We start from the raw sequence: 17,077 nt of genomic DNA on the forward strand, positions 1-17,077 counted from the left end.
GATACATAAGATTTTAGTATATCAAAACATATCGAATGCTACAATTTACTGGGTAAACGCTTACCTCGGTAATAGTTGTTGTCCGCACTTACCGTGTAAAACTCTCCATCCTTCTCATGGCTCTTACCCGATAAATTTTTGGCCCTTCTCATGTTCATCCAATGAGAAAAGTTATTCGTTGAATATTTATCAAATAAGTATTTAGTAAACAGCTCCTAAGAGTTTTCTTTAACAACCTATTCATAATTCTTGTAAAGTCGAGAAAGAAAAATTTAAAAAAAATGCATCCAACTCGAACAATTTATTTATTTTAGAAATTTCAACATTAATTATACTAATAAAATATTCACTATATTTATTTTACCAAAAAATTTACCATATTTAATTGGTGAAAACAATAAAAAAAATCTATCTCTCGCATTTAATTTTAGTGACCTTTAGTCTACTTCTAATATTTTGACTATTTTGAAAAGAAAATAGTGTCGTTTGTCTTAAAATACACGTTTATATTTTTATTTTTATTTATCATGAATAAGTGTATGCTTTTAAGTATAATTTTAATTATGATATAAAAAACTTATTTTATATACTATTAAAAATAAAAAAAAATCATTATAATTAATTAAAAATTAAGATAATATTGTATTGTGCGACAAGTAGAGTATATTATTGTTTTATAATTAATTTTAATTATTAATTTGATTTTATTACGTTACATGAAGGATGGTGGTAACTTACACTTTTCTGTATCTATATAAACCTACCCTCCCACACCCATTCTTCTTGGAGTTAACAAAATCAAGCAGGTGTTCCCTTCTCTACTCCCCTCGAGCCCCAACCTCAAAGCTCTTCTTCAATGGCGGTTCCATCTCCAGATGCAACAGAAAAGCTTCATCAACCCATCAATGGCGTCCAGGAGATGGAATTTGACCCAAGTGCCCCTCCTCCATTCAAGGTGGCTGACATCAGAGCTGCCATTCCCGACCATTGTTGGGTTAAGAATCCATGGAGGTCACTCAGCTATGTCCTCAGGGACATTTTAGTCATTTCCTTATTGGTCGCCATAGCTGTTTTCTTCAGAACCACTTCATGGGTTTGGCCTCTTTACTGGGCTGCACAAGGCACAATGTTTTGGGCAATCTTTGTTCTTGGCCATGATTGGTACACACATATATACATACATTATTTCTGTATCTATATCTCATGCATCATTTACTTGTACCTTATTGCTTTAATCCACTTGTTCCCTCTCTCTCTCTCTCTCTTTCTCTTTTCCTGGATCTGATACTCTTATTATCTTTTCTTTCTCAGTGGCCATGGAAGCTTTTCAGACAACCCTAATCTCAATAGCTTTGTGGGCCATATTCTGCATTCATCAATCCTAGTACCCTACCATGGGTGGTGAGTATCTTTAAAATTACCGTTTTACCCTTTTAGATATTTTAATCGATTGCACCCTTTACGTTGCTAAATGCATTTTTATCTACTAATTTGTTCGTCGCACATCGACATCAATGTTTACCAATGTAATTAAATCATATTAATTATTTATTTATTTTCTTGAATTTTTAGGAGAATTAGTCACAGAACTCATCATCAAAATCACGGTCATGTCGAAAACGATGAATCATGGGTTCCGGTAATATTTCCATCGAAAATTACTGAACAACGTCCGTCGGGAAGCTCGTTGTTTTCGTTGTCAATATTCATATATTTTATTGTATTCTTTCAGTTAAATGAAAAGACATACAAGACATTGGATGCTCCCACCAAGCTTCTCAGATTCAAAATCCCTTTCCCATTATTTGCATACCCATTGTACCTGGTACTCCTATGAATTATTGTCTTGTACCGTACAACCCATCAATGCACAACCCAACCCGACCCGACCCGTTTTAACTTGGAATTTTGTGATTAAATTGACAGTGGCAGAGAAGCCCAGGGAAATCCGGGTCGCATTTCAACCCGTATAGTGGAATGTTCAACCCGAATGAAAGGCATTATATCTTGACATCCACTTTGTGTTGGGCTCTAATGGTGGCCAATCTTTGCTATCTGTCAATTGTTATTGGGCCAACCCTATTGTTCAATCTCTATGGCATCCCTTATTTGGTGAGTTTCTATTTCTCGCTTTCCGTGGTTTCCGTCTTCGTTTTCTGATCGATTCTCGTTCACAGATTTTCGTGATGTGGTTGGATTTCGTCACGTATTTGCATCACCACGGCCACGAGCAAAAGCTTCCGTGGTATCGCGGCAAGGTACGGTTCAGTTTGGCACTAGGGTGCGTACAGTACATTGATATGTCGTGTATTACATGTGTCGTACATTGATATACCGTCTCGAATCATTTACACAACTTCTTGCACCAAAATAATTTAAAATTTAGTGTAAACCATCAATAATGCCTCCAAATTTTCAATGCAAAAACAACGGCTGCAAGCTCCATGTCATGAGTCGGGTACTGTTTCTCGTAATTTTTTAACTGTCTAGAAGTGTAATCAATAACTTTCCCACTCTGCATCAATATCAACCCCAAACCCAGCTTTGAAGTATCATTGTATACCATAAATTTTTCAATACTCACTTATATAGATTTTTTGTCATATCCTTGTATTTATCAGGTATTTACATGTTTGACCCACAAACCTTTTTACGTTTTTCGTCCTAGTGGTTTGTTAAAAGTTGCAGATTTCATCCTTGTGGTTTTGAAATTGCGGTTTTTGTTCTTATGGTTTGTAATTCATTTCTATTTTTGTTCCTAAGGCTAAACACTACTTTTAAGTATGAGAGACTAAAATAGAAATGAATTGTAGACCATAACAGAAACGAAAAAAGCAATAAAATTTAAATCATTAAAACGAAAACGGTAATAAATTATAAACCATGGGATAAAAATCGTAATTTCAAAATCATAAAGAAGAAAATAGAAATTTTTAACAAACCACAAAGATTAAAAACGTAATTTACTTACTATTTGTGTTTTAAAATTTTTAACTTTATAAATAAGTTTTAAACTTAAAAATGAAATTTATTATATATATATATATATATATATATATATATATGTATGTATGTAGGGGAACGATCAAATGCAAACCACTCAATTTGTACAAACCGTGCAAACTTCATTCAACCAATCACAATTTTTCATTTTGTTCATTTTTTTGTAATTATGAGAGGTTGATTAATCATTTTTATTGTGGAGGGTGAATCATAGATATTATCATCTTCATTATTTTAATTTTAGAGAAATACATGAAACAGTTTCATTAAGTATTATATAAATATTATATGAAAACAATTTCACAAGATTAAACAATTTCATGAAAAAATTTCATCAGATTAAACAATGAAATCGACGGATGAAGGTGGTTTGCACGGTTTACACAAATGAGGACGGTTTTTATTTGATCACTCCTCTATGTATGTATGTGTATATATATATATATATATATATATATATATATATATATATATAAAGTTACAAACTGACGTTGAGTTTTTGTGGTTTTGAATAGGAATGGAGCTACTTGAGGGGAGGGTTGACAACTGTTGATCGAGATTACGGAATATTCAACAACATCCACCACGATATCGGCACTCACGTCATCCATCATCTTTTCCCGCAAATCCCGCACTATCATTTGATTGAAGCGGTACGCCTCACATTAATTACAACATTTATATAGGTTGTTGAGAATGTTATTATTGCTAATAATTGTTTTCACTTATCTAACGGTTATTTTACTTGCTATGCAGACAAAAGCTGCAAAGTCGGTGCTCGGGAACTATTATCGAGAGCCGAAAAAGTCTGGTCTGATACCGGTTCACTTGATAGACAACTTGGTTAGAAGTATCAAACAAGATCACTATGTTAGTGACACTGGTGAAATAGTTTACTACCAAACAGATTATCGAATGATTGGCAAAAAAATGGAGTGATTAAACCCTAATTTCAACATTTCTTTGTGAGAAAAAACTCTCGAAAGGGAAATAAAACAAATTTAGTGGTTATATTACTGTATTATTTGTTGTTATGTAACAGATCATGAAATATCTGTAAGTTGGTTTATTAATTAAAAGTTGGCACTTACTATCAAGCTTTCTTTATGTTTCCTATCTTGTATTAAAAGAAACTGTAAAAAAAAACTATAAATACTCACGATGCTAGAATTTATTGTCTAAAAACAAAATGAAGCCAAAGAAATATTGGTCCCAAATTCATGTCGTGGGTTATTTCTTTCTGGGTTTAATGCAGTATTTTATTACATACTGTATATGTCAACGACAAATTCTCAACCAGAGTATGTATTATCATAAAAATAATGCATACTCGTAAATCAAATTTCTACATAATAATTGAAATGTTATATACGTCTTTCAACGGACACTGTTAAATGAGAATTAAATTGTGTTTTATGTTATGTACCATTAAAACGAAATTCCTACAAATGGTCCCCAAACATATTTGTCAATCGATACTTCCAACTAACTTATAAATGATTCTGTTTTGTTTTATATCAGTTAAAACCGAACATTAAAATAAATTTATTTCGTAAAATAGTCATTTTTGGCTATTGGATTCATCTCTTAGTCATTTTTCTCTAACGCCGACCAAAATGTCACTGTCTCCGCAAATAATAGGTCAATGACTTAGGGAGGTAAGTAAATGACAAAAGAAATTTACAGTTTGTGGACCCAATCACAGCCTCTAAAATATATTTTGAAACTTATGGTTATGTTTTTTTATTAAAAAATAATAATAAATGCTTGTGAATGTCATTTAATTATTGTAATTGTATTATTTAGGTGGTTGGGATGTAACTACAAAATGACTGTATATTATGCTGACCAATATAATGTCTAAAGGTATATTTCTCCTCGAACTACAAACTATAATTTAAGTTTTATTTTAAATTTGTTATTTATGCATTAAATACTTCTTGTTATTTATTACATACTATTTCTGGCCATCGAAAATGTAACACCATCTTTTCCATCTCAAAAAAAGGGGGGGGGGGTGTTATAACAGAACTCTCCAATAATAGATAAACAACCATGAACATAAGAAACCTATATCTCCAATACATGTCTCATAACGGAAATCTAAACGTACCAAAACTTATGTACAGTTCTACAACATAGTTTGTCACATACCAGACCAAGACGAGAAGTAAAATGCTAAATAACGTCCTCGTGATTTAGCCATGTCCGTTACCTCTATCTAGCTTGGCATAACTTGACCCTCAGATGTTACCACAATAAGCTCAGTGAATCCATCAGAGTCGGACCCATAAATTTTTTTAAGTGTTGACTTAATTTAACTATAAAAAAATCTATTTTTTTTTCCAGAATATTAGTATGCAGAAGCGTATCTTTTTCCCTTACGATAAAATCATGAAGCGGTGCAATGAATATAGCTCACGGTTCTACCACGTGGTTAGAGCGAGAGCTACTGGACTCTTATCGGTGACGGATCCAGGATTTTTGCCTGATGCGTGCACCTTTAAGGAAAATTAAAGGATTTTTACAATGCCGTTTTAATGAACTAAAATTGTACCTTGTAAGATAAGTGGTAGTATTAAATTTTATCGGTAAGCGTTTACCGAAGAATTGTTTGGGTAAACGGCCCCTTAGCCGAAGTTGACCAAACTCGGTCATCTTGGGTTCATTTTTTATCCCGTTCAAGCTTGGGTTCATCGATATCGATTTGATTTGTCGTTGGTTTTTTCAACTCTAACTCTTGTACAATAAAGAATAAACCCATTAATCAATCTCAGAATCCAGATCACTTGGGTTTTGTACACCCCTAGCTGCTGGAGAAACAATAAATGACCCGAGAACACGAACAAAGGACCATATATTAGTAACATACCAAATATAATGAACCAAACCAAACCAGACACATCAAGATCAAAAGTGTAATAATAACATATTTCTAAAATTATGTATCATTTTTTTGTGGATATTTATTTTGAGACAGAGAAGTACTTGTTTTGATTTGAATTTAATTATCAAATACACATTTTTTTAAACTTAAAGAGTAAATTACAGGTTCATCTTTTTGGTCCAGATATAACAAAACTTGGTCATTGTTTTGTAACTTGAAACTAAAGAGTCGTTCACTAAACACTTACCTTGGCAAACGTTTAACGGGTAATAACAGAAAACCAAAAAAAATTTACATGATTAGAAGAAAGACAAGGATCGAGTGTCTTACCCGGTAAACGAAGGTGATGACTTTTGCTCGGCAAACGCTTACAGAGTTATAAACGCTTACCATCAATCGGTTTTGATGGCCGAAGATATAACCCCATAAGGTAAATCAGAGTGGTGATTCTTGTCGGTAAACGGGTCCTAAAAACGAGAAGTAATGACTTATCATATAAAGAAATAAGCAGATGATGAACTAAAGGGATTCATTCATAATGAATACATATGACTATGCCAATATATCACTAAGTACCGTAACACAAATAATTCCGTAAAAATGTGGGATATATAATATCTAACCAGCCAAAACAAGGCTATTCTTGATGCTACTAAAATACATTAATAATAATAATTACAATAAAACATACCTAAATTATCATTTCACCATGATTCTTGAAGGAAGATAAACACATGATCCATCATCTTCAACATTAACTCCTTCAACAGCTACCAGTTTCACCATTGATGATGATCCATTCTCGATATCGGCCTCGACCCGAAGTTTCTGCTTCGATTCCATAAATCCCGTAAAGAGAATGGAATCAATCCAGTCCCGAATAGCATCTTTTCGGTCTGATAACCAACGAGATGCAAGAATTTGGATCATTACTTCATTCTCAATCTCTAATGTGTGATTCGATCCAAATGATTTCTGAAAGCAGATTCCGATGTCCTTCAGAATGGTTTCTGCATTCGAGTCGAAATCGAAGGGATCAAACACAACTTTTTCATCCACTTGATCCGAGAACTCTTCCAACCACACTTCTTTAGTTTCAGAAACACTTCCGTTCTCACTGTTCTCACTCTCTTCGGTTTCCTCCACCGGAAGATTCAAGTCGAAGCACGATTTCGACTTCTTGACCGCCGGTACCATTATCTCAAAATCTCCTAGTTCGATAAGCTTTCTTTTGCTGGAAATCACAGGATTTCTAGAAGTCGATTGTGTCGGCAAAAGTAGGATACTGGAGCTTCTGGGCTCGATGGTACTTTCAACTAAGATTCTCATTTGAAAGGCTCTGGCATTCAAGACTCTTTCCTCCGAATAGCTCAAGAGGTCGGCTTCTTTACTACTGCTTGAGGTGGTCACAAAGATTGCATCGGTGATGCGGGTTTCGCGACCACGAGAATCCGACAATTTGCCGGTTCTGATGGCCCGAGATAAGCTATCTTGAGTTACAGAATCGGCTTTATCTATATGTTCAAGGAGGATTAACAACCGTGGTTTCTTGCTCAACTCCTCAGCGATGAAATCTGTGATGGTTTTCCCTCTAAACGATAGATCACAGAAGTTTACACTTTGACGGTCAAAAATGGAGCTTGGATGACGTATCTGGTTTTCAAAGTTGAGATCGATCGCAATCAAGCTTTCCCGGCTCCCAAAAACCACCTCGGCAAGTGCGGTGCTGATTTTCTTCTTGCCGACTCGGTCTGAGCCGGAAAACATAAGCCATATATCTCGTCTATGACTCGAGCCATGGCGAATTCCGTTCCCAGTTCTGCATCGTGAGATGGTTTGGCTAATGGCACGAATGGAACCATCTTGATCTCCGACCTTATCTGCAAGAGCTCTATAGAGTGCCTTGTAATCTTTTTCATAAAATTTCGTACTCATTTCATCAACCTCTGCAGAAGCAGACCCACAAAAGTTCTGAATACGAGCTTTGTGATCGTGCGGCCTTGGTTCGAGATCAGGCGAAACGTAAATCGTTCCTAGGCCCAAATCCGTGGTTATGGAAGTTGTTGGTGAGGATGTAGTACTTGCAAGTTTCGTTGCTGCAAAAAAGTCAACGGGCGGCTTTTGTGGTAAGCTGTTTTCGGCTTCAGAAGTGACCGTCAGTTGTATGTGTTGCGTCTTTTGATAGTCCCGTTGATCGGACGGAGATAGATTCCTGAATCCTTCTTGATTTGAATCTTTACTGCTGATCTCCACCCTCTTGGGATCAGCCGGGAAGTGGCGAGGAAAAGGAACTCCGGCGGTAATCTGAGGATTATTTTGCTGATTGTGATGAAGACGGTGGCAGATATCGTTCCATTTCCGCTGCAGCCCCGCCACGAGGGCGTTGAATACACCACCATGATCTTTAGCCTGCACTGAAAAGATGGGCCAGATGTCGAAACATGTATATCTTCATAGAAAGCAATAGACATAGCTAGGATCATCTTAAACCATTGAATTTAGTACCTTGGAGCTTTTGAAAGGAAATAATATTATTTCAAATACATTTATTGCTGGTATTTAAATGATATGATAATGATATAATAGTAGTAGTAACGATAATCATGATGACAATGATACTCATTTATATTGCTTTGAAGTAGTATGTGTCTCACCTCGCCAGGTTGTCAGAATATAATATATATAGGGTCAGGTTCATAAGAAAACCACAAAAAATGAAAATATGAGGAATACACTAGTAGCCATTCATTTGTACGGTATGCACACGTGCATAGAAACCAAGAAACATCTTCAATTACTTGTATGGACATGTGCACCATAAAGATGAACAACTATTAAAGGTGTTACCTCAGTTTTTCGTTTTTTGGAGAGTTTTCCCCTGAACCTCACTCTACATGTGTATATATGTGTATGTGTATGTGTGTGGTTTGGGCACCCTCCTCCTTTAAGCCAGCTATTGGGTAATGGGAGCAAGTTCTACAGTTCTACCCAAACCCGTTTATTATCGTATCAGAGCAGGTTTTTGTAGGTAATATGGGGATTGCATCTATTTGTTTGTACCGTGTCTTGCATGCTACGCATAAGGGAGGTATTGAAGTAGTATTTGTCTCAGATTGCCACTTTATCAAGATATGTGATTTAGGCACCCTCCTCTTTTGAGCTAGCTTTTGGGAGTGAGCAAAACAATAAAAAGTCTAGCTTATTCATGTCCCTTTTCTTGGTGGATGCTTTATAGGTGCTTAATCCACAGCCCTCTCAACCATCATTGTCTACTATCCTCTACTTGTCTTTTCCTTGTAATAGCTATATATATATATATATATATATATATATATATATATATATATAGAGAGAGAGAGAGAGAGAGAGAGTCAGGTTCATACGAAAACAATAACCAATTAAGAGAATAAGAAAAAAGTCGAATCAAATGTGATTTTACTCTAAAATCACGTGTAATATCACACATGATTCACGCAACTTTGGCTGCAGCTTGAGGTCGAAGGCCACATCCCTCGCACACCTTTGCGTTGACCGTTAATGTGAAATCACATGTGATTTTGCACGTGATTTGGCCGTTTTCGGGTTCTTTTATTTAGTTAATGTTGTCGCGCTCTCTATCTCTCTTTCTCTCTCTCTCTCTATATATATATATAGAGAGAGAGAGAGGGGCAAGTTTAGTTGCAAACTTAACTTCCATTGTGGACCAGAGGACAAATGAGAACACACCACGTGTCTCAGACATTCATATTCATAGGATATTCATCATAAATGGTTGAAAAGATTCACATTTATTATTCATGATGAATGGGAACAAATAGGGACACGTGTCACACCTCTTTTGTCCCCTGGTTCACAACGGAAAACAGGTCTGGTACTGAACTTCCCCCCCCCCCTCTCTCTCTCTCTCTCTCTCTCTCTCTATATATATATATATATATATTATACTTCTCTGACCTATCTAATAAACCAAACTAACACAGTATATCCACCTGGAGATGGACCCTGGAAGGATATGATGTAAGCAGATCTGACCTCTATCCCAAAGAGCAGAGCAACTCTTACCAATCTAATGAATAACATTGAAAGAAGAACCAAACAATGAAGTTTGGTCGTTCCCATATAGAATGATATCATAAATCCGATAGTAAGAAGTTAAGAGAACAAGATTCTGAAAAAATCACACACCTCTAATACGTTGCTTCCTTTGCTTGTGTCGGATTCAGGAACTTGCAACCACGAAGTTAAACCCATCGATTGTTGATCAGCAACAGACACTGTTCTCCCACGCTTCAGTGCTACAGAAACTTCATGCTCGTATTTCTCATTGCAAAGGGAACAACGAGTTTTAGATTGATCGGTGTTGCTTGATGAATTTTCCAACTCGGTCGGTACAGGAAAGAAGCCACCAAATGGCACGAATGACCCCATCAAGCTGTAATTATCATGAGCATCGTACTGTGAGATGATGAACAATGATAGTCAGAACTTACTACAGTACTTGTAGCTAAAGGGCAAACTCGTATTTTGTCATCACTGAATGAGATATCAAATATGAACCAAACCAAACGAGCCCAGTGTATCCCCACCAAAGGTGGGGTCTGGACTTTGGAAAGGGTGAAATGTACACAGACCTGACCTCTATCTCAAGGAGTAGAGCGGTTGTTTCTGTGAAGACCCTTGGTTTCTGCAACGTGAAAAAATATGCGGAAAAAAAAGTGAAAAACAAGCAAGGAGCAAGAAACAACGTATAAACTGAAGCAGGTACAAGAAAACCTCAACGGAAGCAAAACCATACATCCTAGTCCACATAGTAGCCTAACTGCAAACTCACTAAGGGCCTGTCTGTTAGCAGCTTAATGAGCTTAACGAGACTTGCAGCTTATTTGGTCAGCCATACACGACTGTTTGGTAGTGGCTTAATGATATAGACAGTGGCTTATTCATTAAGCTTCTAGGGGGAGCTTTATGCAGAAAGCCAAGTTTTTTCTAAACCTTCCCCTTCCATCTATGAAAAAACCCTCCCAAACAAAAGAATTTCTCAATCCATACAGACAGATCAATCCACACAGATAGCTTTATCCATACAAGACTTAATGGAAAACCAACCAAACAACCCCTAACCTTACCCCCTCTATCTCTCCGGCTCCCATCTACTGATTCCCTCCCCTAGTCTGCTACCCTAATGGTATGATACGAGCAAAACACACAAAAATATTTTGTTAGCAAAGCCAACAAATACGGAAAAATAATATGCTATATGGTTTACAGTATTGGGCATCAAATTTGAGCTTCTCTAGGCGATCCAATGGTTTTAAGGAGTCAAATACCTACGTGCACTTGGCACATTTACAACCAAATCCAGTTTTCAATGGGCAAGGCAATGAACTTGACAAAAGATTAGGTCTTAACATAATCAAGTAGAGACTTGAAATCGAGTAATTCTTGCAGCATTTGCAGTCCAACTGGAATATAATTATTCTAAGACTACCGACATTAAATAGTTATAAATTCTAAATGACAATAGGGATTTGATCTACGGGTAGAGTTATGTAAACTTCATAGGAAATATCTGAATAAGCTTCAAACAGCTTATAGAATATGATACTTGTACAATATCACTCACCTAGATTTCAAGTGTGATCCATTAGTATTCAATTTGGAAGAAGTTATTGGAAGCAGATTCAAATCCCATTCTTTCTCCAACCCCGGAAATTTCGCCAAAATTTTCATGTAAGTCTCATAACTGCCTACGGCTCCGATCAACCACAATTTCCCACCACACAATTGAACTAAACTACTCAATTGTGAAACAAGATGTTCCACAGAACCAGTTGATCCACCATCCACAAACAACTTCAATTCTCCAAAATTCACAATCACACCACAACCTGTGCAGCTCTCCACCTTGTCTCTAACTTCTTTTAACTTCAAATCCATCATATCTTCACTCAAATTCCCCACAAGAAACTCACAGATCTCCTTATCAATGGTGATCACGTTTAAACCCTCTATTTCAGTAGGCAAGAAACCATTTTTACCGATCTTTAAAGCATCTGTAAATCCAGCAAGAACACTGTCAGCAGAAACCCCAATTAGTAATGGGTTTTTCGAGCTTTTCTTGGCTAAGATTTGCCCAATTCTTTTGAAATCTTCTTCTCCTTGATCAACAGCAAATGGGAAATTAAACCCACTTAGATTGGTATTCGTATCAGGTAGGCTACAGAGGAACAGGGGCGGAAACCTCATAGATTTCTGGAATCCAGAAACCGGCGGTGGATGGAGGACGGCGACCTTGATATCGGTGCTCCGAAAACCCGCATCGCCGAAAACCCGACTAACAATCGGGTCATCAAGAATTGACAATATGAAGTGCTTGAGCTCGACTTTAACACACGATAACGACGATTGCGAGCTGTTCAACTGTTGATGCATCTGATACAAATGAAACGTCTCCGGATGGCGTCTCTGATTCGCCTGAGACCGCTTGATTGCAGCCATGAGCGAATTGGAAACCGGCGGCTCGTCATCTGGGGTTTTGCTTTTGGAAGAAGGAAGACGATCGAGAGAAACGCTGACACAAAGCTCAAGCGCACGAAACTGAAGCCGAGGGGAATAAGCCGAGCTGCGAGCTCGAGCACAGGCGTCACGGAGGGTGGATGTGGGCAGAGATAAAAGAGCCGAGACGGCGTGAAGAGACGTGGTCTGGGAATGGCTCCGTCGGCGAGCAACGGCCACCGCATCATCCAAAGCACGCGCCGCCTCGTCCGTTAAGCATTGCCTGGCTGAGCTGACCGGCGTTGGCATCGCCGGTAAGCATATATACACCCACAATTACACGTATACACAACCGTACTAATATTATAATCACAGCAACTCAGTGACTCACTTGAAATCCAAACGTGAATAAAAAATTATTGAGTAGTGTTTACTTCAATGCCTTTTGCAATTATTTATTGAGATATGGGGTGTGAAGGGGGTATTTTTGTTCTTGGGTATTTCAGTGGGACCTTAAAACAAACACATGGTGAGCATAGATTCTTGAAGAACATCAATGAAAGATTAGAAAGATCTTTCTGCCTTCGTCTTTATATGGCAGAATTGTAGTTTTTTAAGAGCTCTTTGTGTGTGTGAGAGAGAGAGAGAGATATAGAAAGATGCCGTGTCCACTTGATAAACAACTGGGCCAAGCTCGTCAATGGCATCAATGGAAGTCAAGGTCACTCTCATGCTTTTTAGAGAGAAAGAAAGTTGTTTTTCGATTCAACAACCATACAAATCTAATCACTAAAATCATCTACCAACTTCGTTTTCACAAACTATAATCTTTTTTAACGAATCATTTATATATAATCTTTGTTATTTGGTGATTTTGGTAACCGATTGAAAGAAGAATTTAAAGTTTAAGAGAATACCACCCCATTGGAATCTAGAGATGCATAACAACCAGGTTCGTTTCAACTATTGTTTCTTGTAAAGAACCTTGTGTCGACCTTCGAAAACTATAGTTTGATTTCTGACACAGTACTTGAACCATGCTTGAAATTAGGCGTAACCGATCTCTAATCAGTTCCGATTATAACATATCTTCAAGTCAAAAATTCTACAACTGATCTGCAATCAGGTTCTCAACCAGGTATAAGGCCTAAGTCCATTTGTGTTAATCTATTAGAATACATCTTGGGTAATGATGCAATCGTTGCAACAATCAGATTGAACATTTTTTTTACCATAAAGTCAGAATAATATATATAGAGTGAGAGATTCCTTCTTTTGTTAACCGTTTAATTGGTATAAACTTTGCTAACCAGGGTATTTTTCATGTTATTCATATATTGATGTTACATTCTTTAATTATCTCATTTACTTTGTTTAAACTTTTTTAATTATCGCATTCACTTTCTGATTTCACCTATGAATTTTGGTAAGAAAATTTGGAAATGTCCATACACGAAACAACATTATGAAATTTTAAACAAAAAATCATTGTTCATAGATGAAAGATGTCACACCCCGTTAAAGCGGAAACACGAGATGTAACAGGTAAGCGAGTCACAGCAACAGAATAAATAACATCATTCAAGTTTTTACAAAAGTTCAAATCTAATATTCATAACCAAGATGGAATAGAAAATTTCTTTACAAAAGTTTCAACACTGAGCTTAATCGGTATCGCCACAAACATGCTCCAAAAACTTCATTTCTTAATTACCCCCTGAAAAGCATGAAGCATAAAATAAGTCAACTACAAAGAGTTGGTGAGTTCACGGGTTTTCACATGCACAAAACGTTACAATGCATAAATCAATTCTTGCAAAACTATACGTAACTTTTGCACATAATAAATGTAAATCTATAACGATGTTTAGAAACTTGAGACGCTACTGAGTCTTTCCTAACCAATGTGCCCCATTATTTTACGAACGACCATAAGTAGCCCGTACACTCACTTAGGTCCCACAGTTCGTAGTAGTACTAATTCAGCAGTTGTCCAAATTCCACATGATTAGACCAATAAAACATAGGTAATGTGCACCCCTTTCTGGGTGGGACTGTCAACACAATAACGGCTATCCACAATACCACGGCCCAGGGACATGCCCGAGTTAACAAGTAGCGTTTACGGATGGGGACTTTATTTGGAAACATAATCCCAAGCACATCAATTTAGCATTTATATCATAGTGCAAAACAATAAACAAAATTTGACTAAACAGTTCTTTAGCCCAACGGTTTGGACCAAACAGTTGTTTAGTCCAAAGATTTTAAACAAGCATCGACTAAACAGTTCTTTAGTCCAATGGTTTTGACTAAACAGTTCTTTAGTCCAATGATTATAAATAAAGTATAGTTTGCATAACTTCATGTTTTTCCCCAAGTTTAAATAAACAAAAAACATTAAAAGTGGGGCCGTGAAAAACTCACTTGTTAGACGATGAATATCCAAGGATCTGATGACATCTCAAGCGCTGAACGCCCTATCCTAACCTTCCTAAACTGTCCAATGACCAGAAATTAGATTACTTATGGGTTCTCGACAGAGATAAAGTCAAGTGATATCTTATGTAATGTCAATGGGTTTTATGAATTAAAGTTGATATTTTTTTTATTAATTTTTCTAAAAATAGTCCAGAAATGTGTATATTTTTGTAATCAATTCCTTTGCACAAAAAACTGTCATTTGGACAGAATATAAATTCTAAATCTGACATTTTTGTCTTCACAAATCATTGCCAAAAAGGAACCTTCCACAATTCTTTTTATGTCCAAGTTTTATATCCACCATAAAAGGGAATTAAACAGACTTTTTCCCAAATTTCAAGAACTAAAGATGKGTTTAAGGTAATCATCATTACCCTACCCTTTTTGAGTGACACAACCCCTAAAACAGATTGCACACYCTTCGAGTGGCGGCCATTTGGGGGTCTAAACTCATCATTTTCCAAAGGCTTTTAAATTTATTTTAAAGCTAACACATTCAGCTAGCTTCTAAAAGAAGATTCACCTATTTTTAACAAGTTTTTACAGAATAAACCGATTTAAGATGCATGCAATATTCTGTCAGCAAAGTTCTTTTTACACAATAAACTTGTATCCAGAACTTGACGGTTCAGAACTCAGCTTTTAATGGCCAAAAACCCGCATGCAAGTACCTTTACCAACTTTTCTTGAGTTCTAATCGTTTGCAGATCATAGATTATCATCATTTTGAAGACATTTTCATGTCATTTATGTCTAATCTCCTACTTTAGACTCTCCAGAAAGTTTGTTTATAAAAAGTTCAAGGAGAAAAGTGTAAGAAAATAAGAAATCTTGACGAAGAACGGGATTAATGAAGCTAGTCCCTTACCTTTTGAATGAAAACTTGAATAATCCACAAAGCGGATTAATTTCTTAATAACGCTAGAAGGTGCAATTGGCTGGAGAGTGTGTTATAGAGAGAGAGTAGGGAGATGAGAGGTTTATGCAAAGTGAAGATGAAAATGAGAATTTTCAAAGGAAATGAGGTATTTATATGAGGGATTTAAAAAAGGAAATGGGCCGGCTTCAAAGGCCCAAGTCCATTTAAAATTATTTTTCTTTTAATCAATATAAAAATCCATTTAACTTTATATCAAAATACAATTTGACAAAATTGATAAAGGTAACATTATTAGATCTAAGTTTCACATTTTTGGTAAAATTATTTGGACACTCAAATGAGACTTTTATATTTTGATTTGGATGTTATAATATCAACTTTATTATTTTTGGACCATTTGTTAATATATTTAGACATTACATAAGTTAACTTTATCCGCTACTTGTCGAAACAAATCTCACTGAACTATACTTTTTGGGAGCTAGGCCATATGAATTCTAATCAATCATGACTAGATCCTAAATAAATATAGTTCTAAATATAAGTACCCTACAATAGTGCTAACCTGATGCTCCAAAAGTGACGAATGTCACAAAAGAACGATATAAACTTTAAATAAACATTATATAAAACATGATTATCATTCCACAAATAAAAACAGACACCACATTAAACAAAGTTCGATAGAACAATTTAAAGGGTAAAAGGAGAAAAAGGTTGATGATTATCTTTAAAAAATAAAAACAATTTGCAATTTGTTCTAAAATTGTCCTCCATTTAATTCAATTTAGGGGGAAATTTACATAAATAGTCATTTGACTAAAGTGATTTCATCTTTTTAGTCATTTTAGGAACCACTTTCTTCAAATAGTCAAAGTTTACATTTAAACTTTAGGCAGAATCGTGGTTTTTGCATAATATTTTCGGGAGAAAAAAAATTTAAATATACATTTTTATGCAAAAAGAAAAAATCTTTTGTGTAAAGATTTCAATTTAGTAAAAGAAATTTACATTTTACACTCTTATAATTAGTTATTAATATATTTTATATTCCATACTTTTCATTTTTCATTTTACATCTTTATTGTATTAACACACATAATCGTATATCAACTAAAATACATTTTTTTACAAATTACATCATTTTAGTTGTCTCATTAATACATTCAAAATGAGTTCAATATTAAATATTTTTTGATTTAATCTTATATTATTAAATATTTACGAATTATTTGTAAAACTTATAATTTCTACTCTTATGATTATTTATTTAATTTGTAACTATAAAAATAAGTAGCCCGTACACTCACTTAGGTCCCACAGTTCGT

At 35.6% G+C, this 17,077-nt stretch overlaps 2 protein-coding genes across 3 annotated transcripts; one reads left to right on the top strand and one right to left on the bottom strand.

Annotated features, from left to right (window-relative positions):
* The first annotated feature begins 785 nt into the window (after positions 1-785).
* LOC112512083 (acyl-lipid omega-3 desaturase (cytochrome b5), endoplasmic reticulum) lies at positions 786-4,100 on the top strand. The gene is made up of 8 exons (XM_025117886.1): positions 786-1,161; positions 1,312-1,401; positions 1,573-1,639; positions 1,733-1,825; positions 1,927-2,112; positions 2,178-2,258; positions 3,519-3,656; positions 3,760-4,100. The coding sequence occupies exons 1-8, from the start codon at positions 857-859 to the stop codon at positions 3,940-3,942; spliced, it is 1,143 nt and encodes a 380-aa protein (XP_024973654.1). The 5' UTR covers positions 786-856; the 3' UTR covers positions 3,943-4,100.
* Positions 4,101-6,017: 1,917 nt separating this feature from the next.
* On the bottom strand, positions 6,018-12,945 carry LOC112513084 (protein SMAX1-LIKE 6-like). 2 transcript variants are annotated; one of them, XM_025119208.1, is made up of 4 exons: positions 11,514-12,945; positions 10,076-10,322; positions 6,582-8,299; positions 6,018-6,357 (listed from the first exon to the last, which is right to left on the bottom strand). In XM_025119208.1, the coding sequence occupies exons 1-3, from the start codon at positions 12,692-12,694 to the stop codon at positions 6,590-6,592; spliced, it is 3,138 nt and encodes a 1,045-aa protein (XP_024974976.1). In that variant the 5' UTR covers positions 12,695-12,945; the 3' UTR covers positions 6,018-6,357; positions 6,582-6,589. The 2 variants fall into 2 exon arrangements, with proteins under 2 accessions (XP_024974976.1, XP_024974977.1); XM_025119209.1 differs by lacking the exon at positions 6,018-6,357 and having other exon boundaries at positions 6,404-8,299.
* Between the last annotated feature and the right edge of the window lie 4,132 nt (positions 12,946-17,077).

This window comes from Cynara cardunculus, assembly GCF_001531365.2.
Source record: "Cynara cardunculus var. scolymus isolate 2C chromosome LG 5, CcrdV1, whole genome shotgun sequence".
Lineage (NCBI taxonomy): Eukaryota > Viridiplantae > Streptophyta > Magnoliopsida > Asterales > Asteraceae > Cynara > Cynara cardunculus.

What these genes read in the sequence shown, in the direction of transcription:
- LOC112512083 (XM_025117886.1), top strand. Translation starts at nt 857, where the DNA reads ATGGCGGTTCCATCTCCAGATGCAACAGAAAAGCTTCATCAACCCATC. An exon ending in ACGATGAATCATGGGTTCCG is followed by an intron (nt 1,640 to 1,732) that starts GTAATATTTCCA and finishes GTATTCTTTCAG; the next exon opens with TTAAATGAAAAGACATACAA. An exon ending in TCTATGGCATCCCTTATTTG is followed by an intron (nt 2,113 to 2,177) that starts GTGAGTTTCTAT and finishes TCTCGTTCACAG; the next exon opens with ATTTTCGTGATGTGGTTGGA.
- LOC112513084 (XM_025119208.1), bottom strand. Translation starts at nt 12,694, where the DNA reads ATGCCAACGCCGGTCAGCTCAGCCAGGCAATGCTTAACGGACGAGGCG. An exon ending in GGATCACACTTGAAATCTAG is followed by an intron (nt 10,323 to 11,513) that starts GTGAGTGATATT and finishes TGATAATTACAG; the next exon opens with CTTGATGGGGTCATTCGTGC. An exon ending in AAGGAAGCAACGTATTAGAG is followed by an intron (nt 8,300 to 10,075) that starts GTGTGTGATTTT and finishes TTTTCAGTGCAG; the next exon opens with GCTAAAGATCATGGTGGTGT.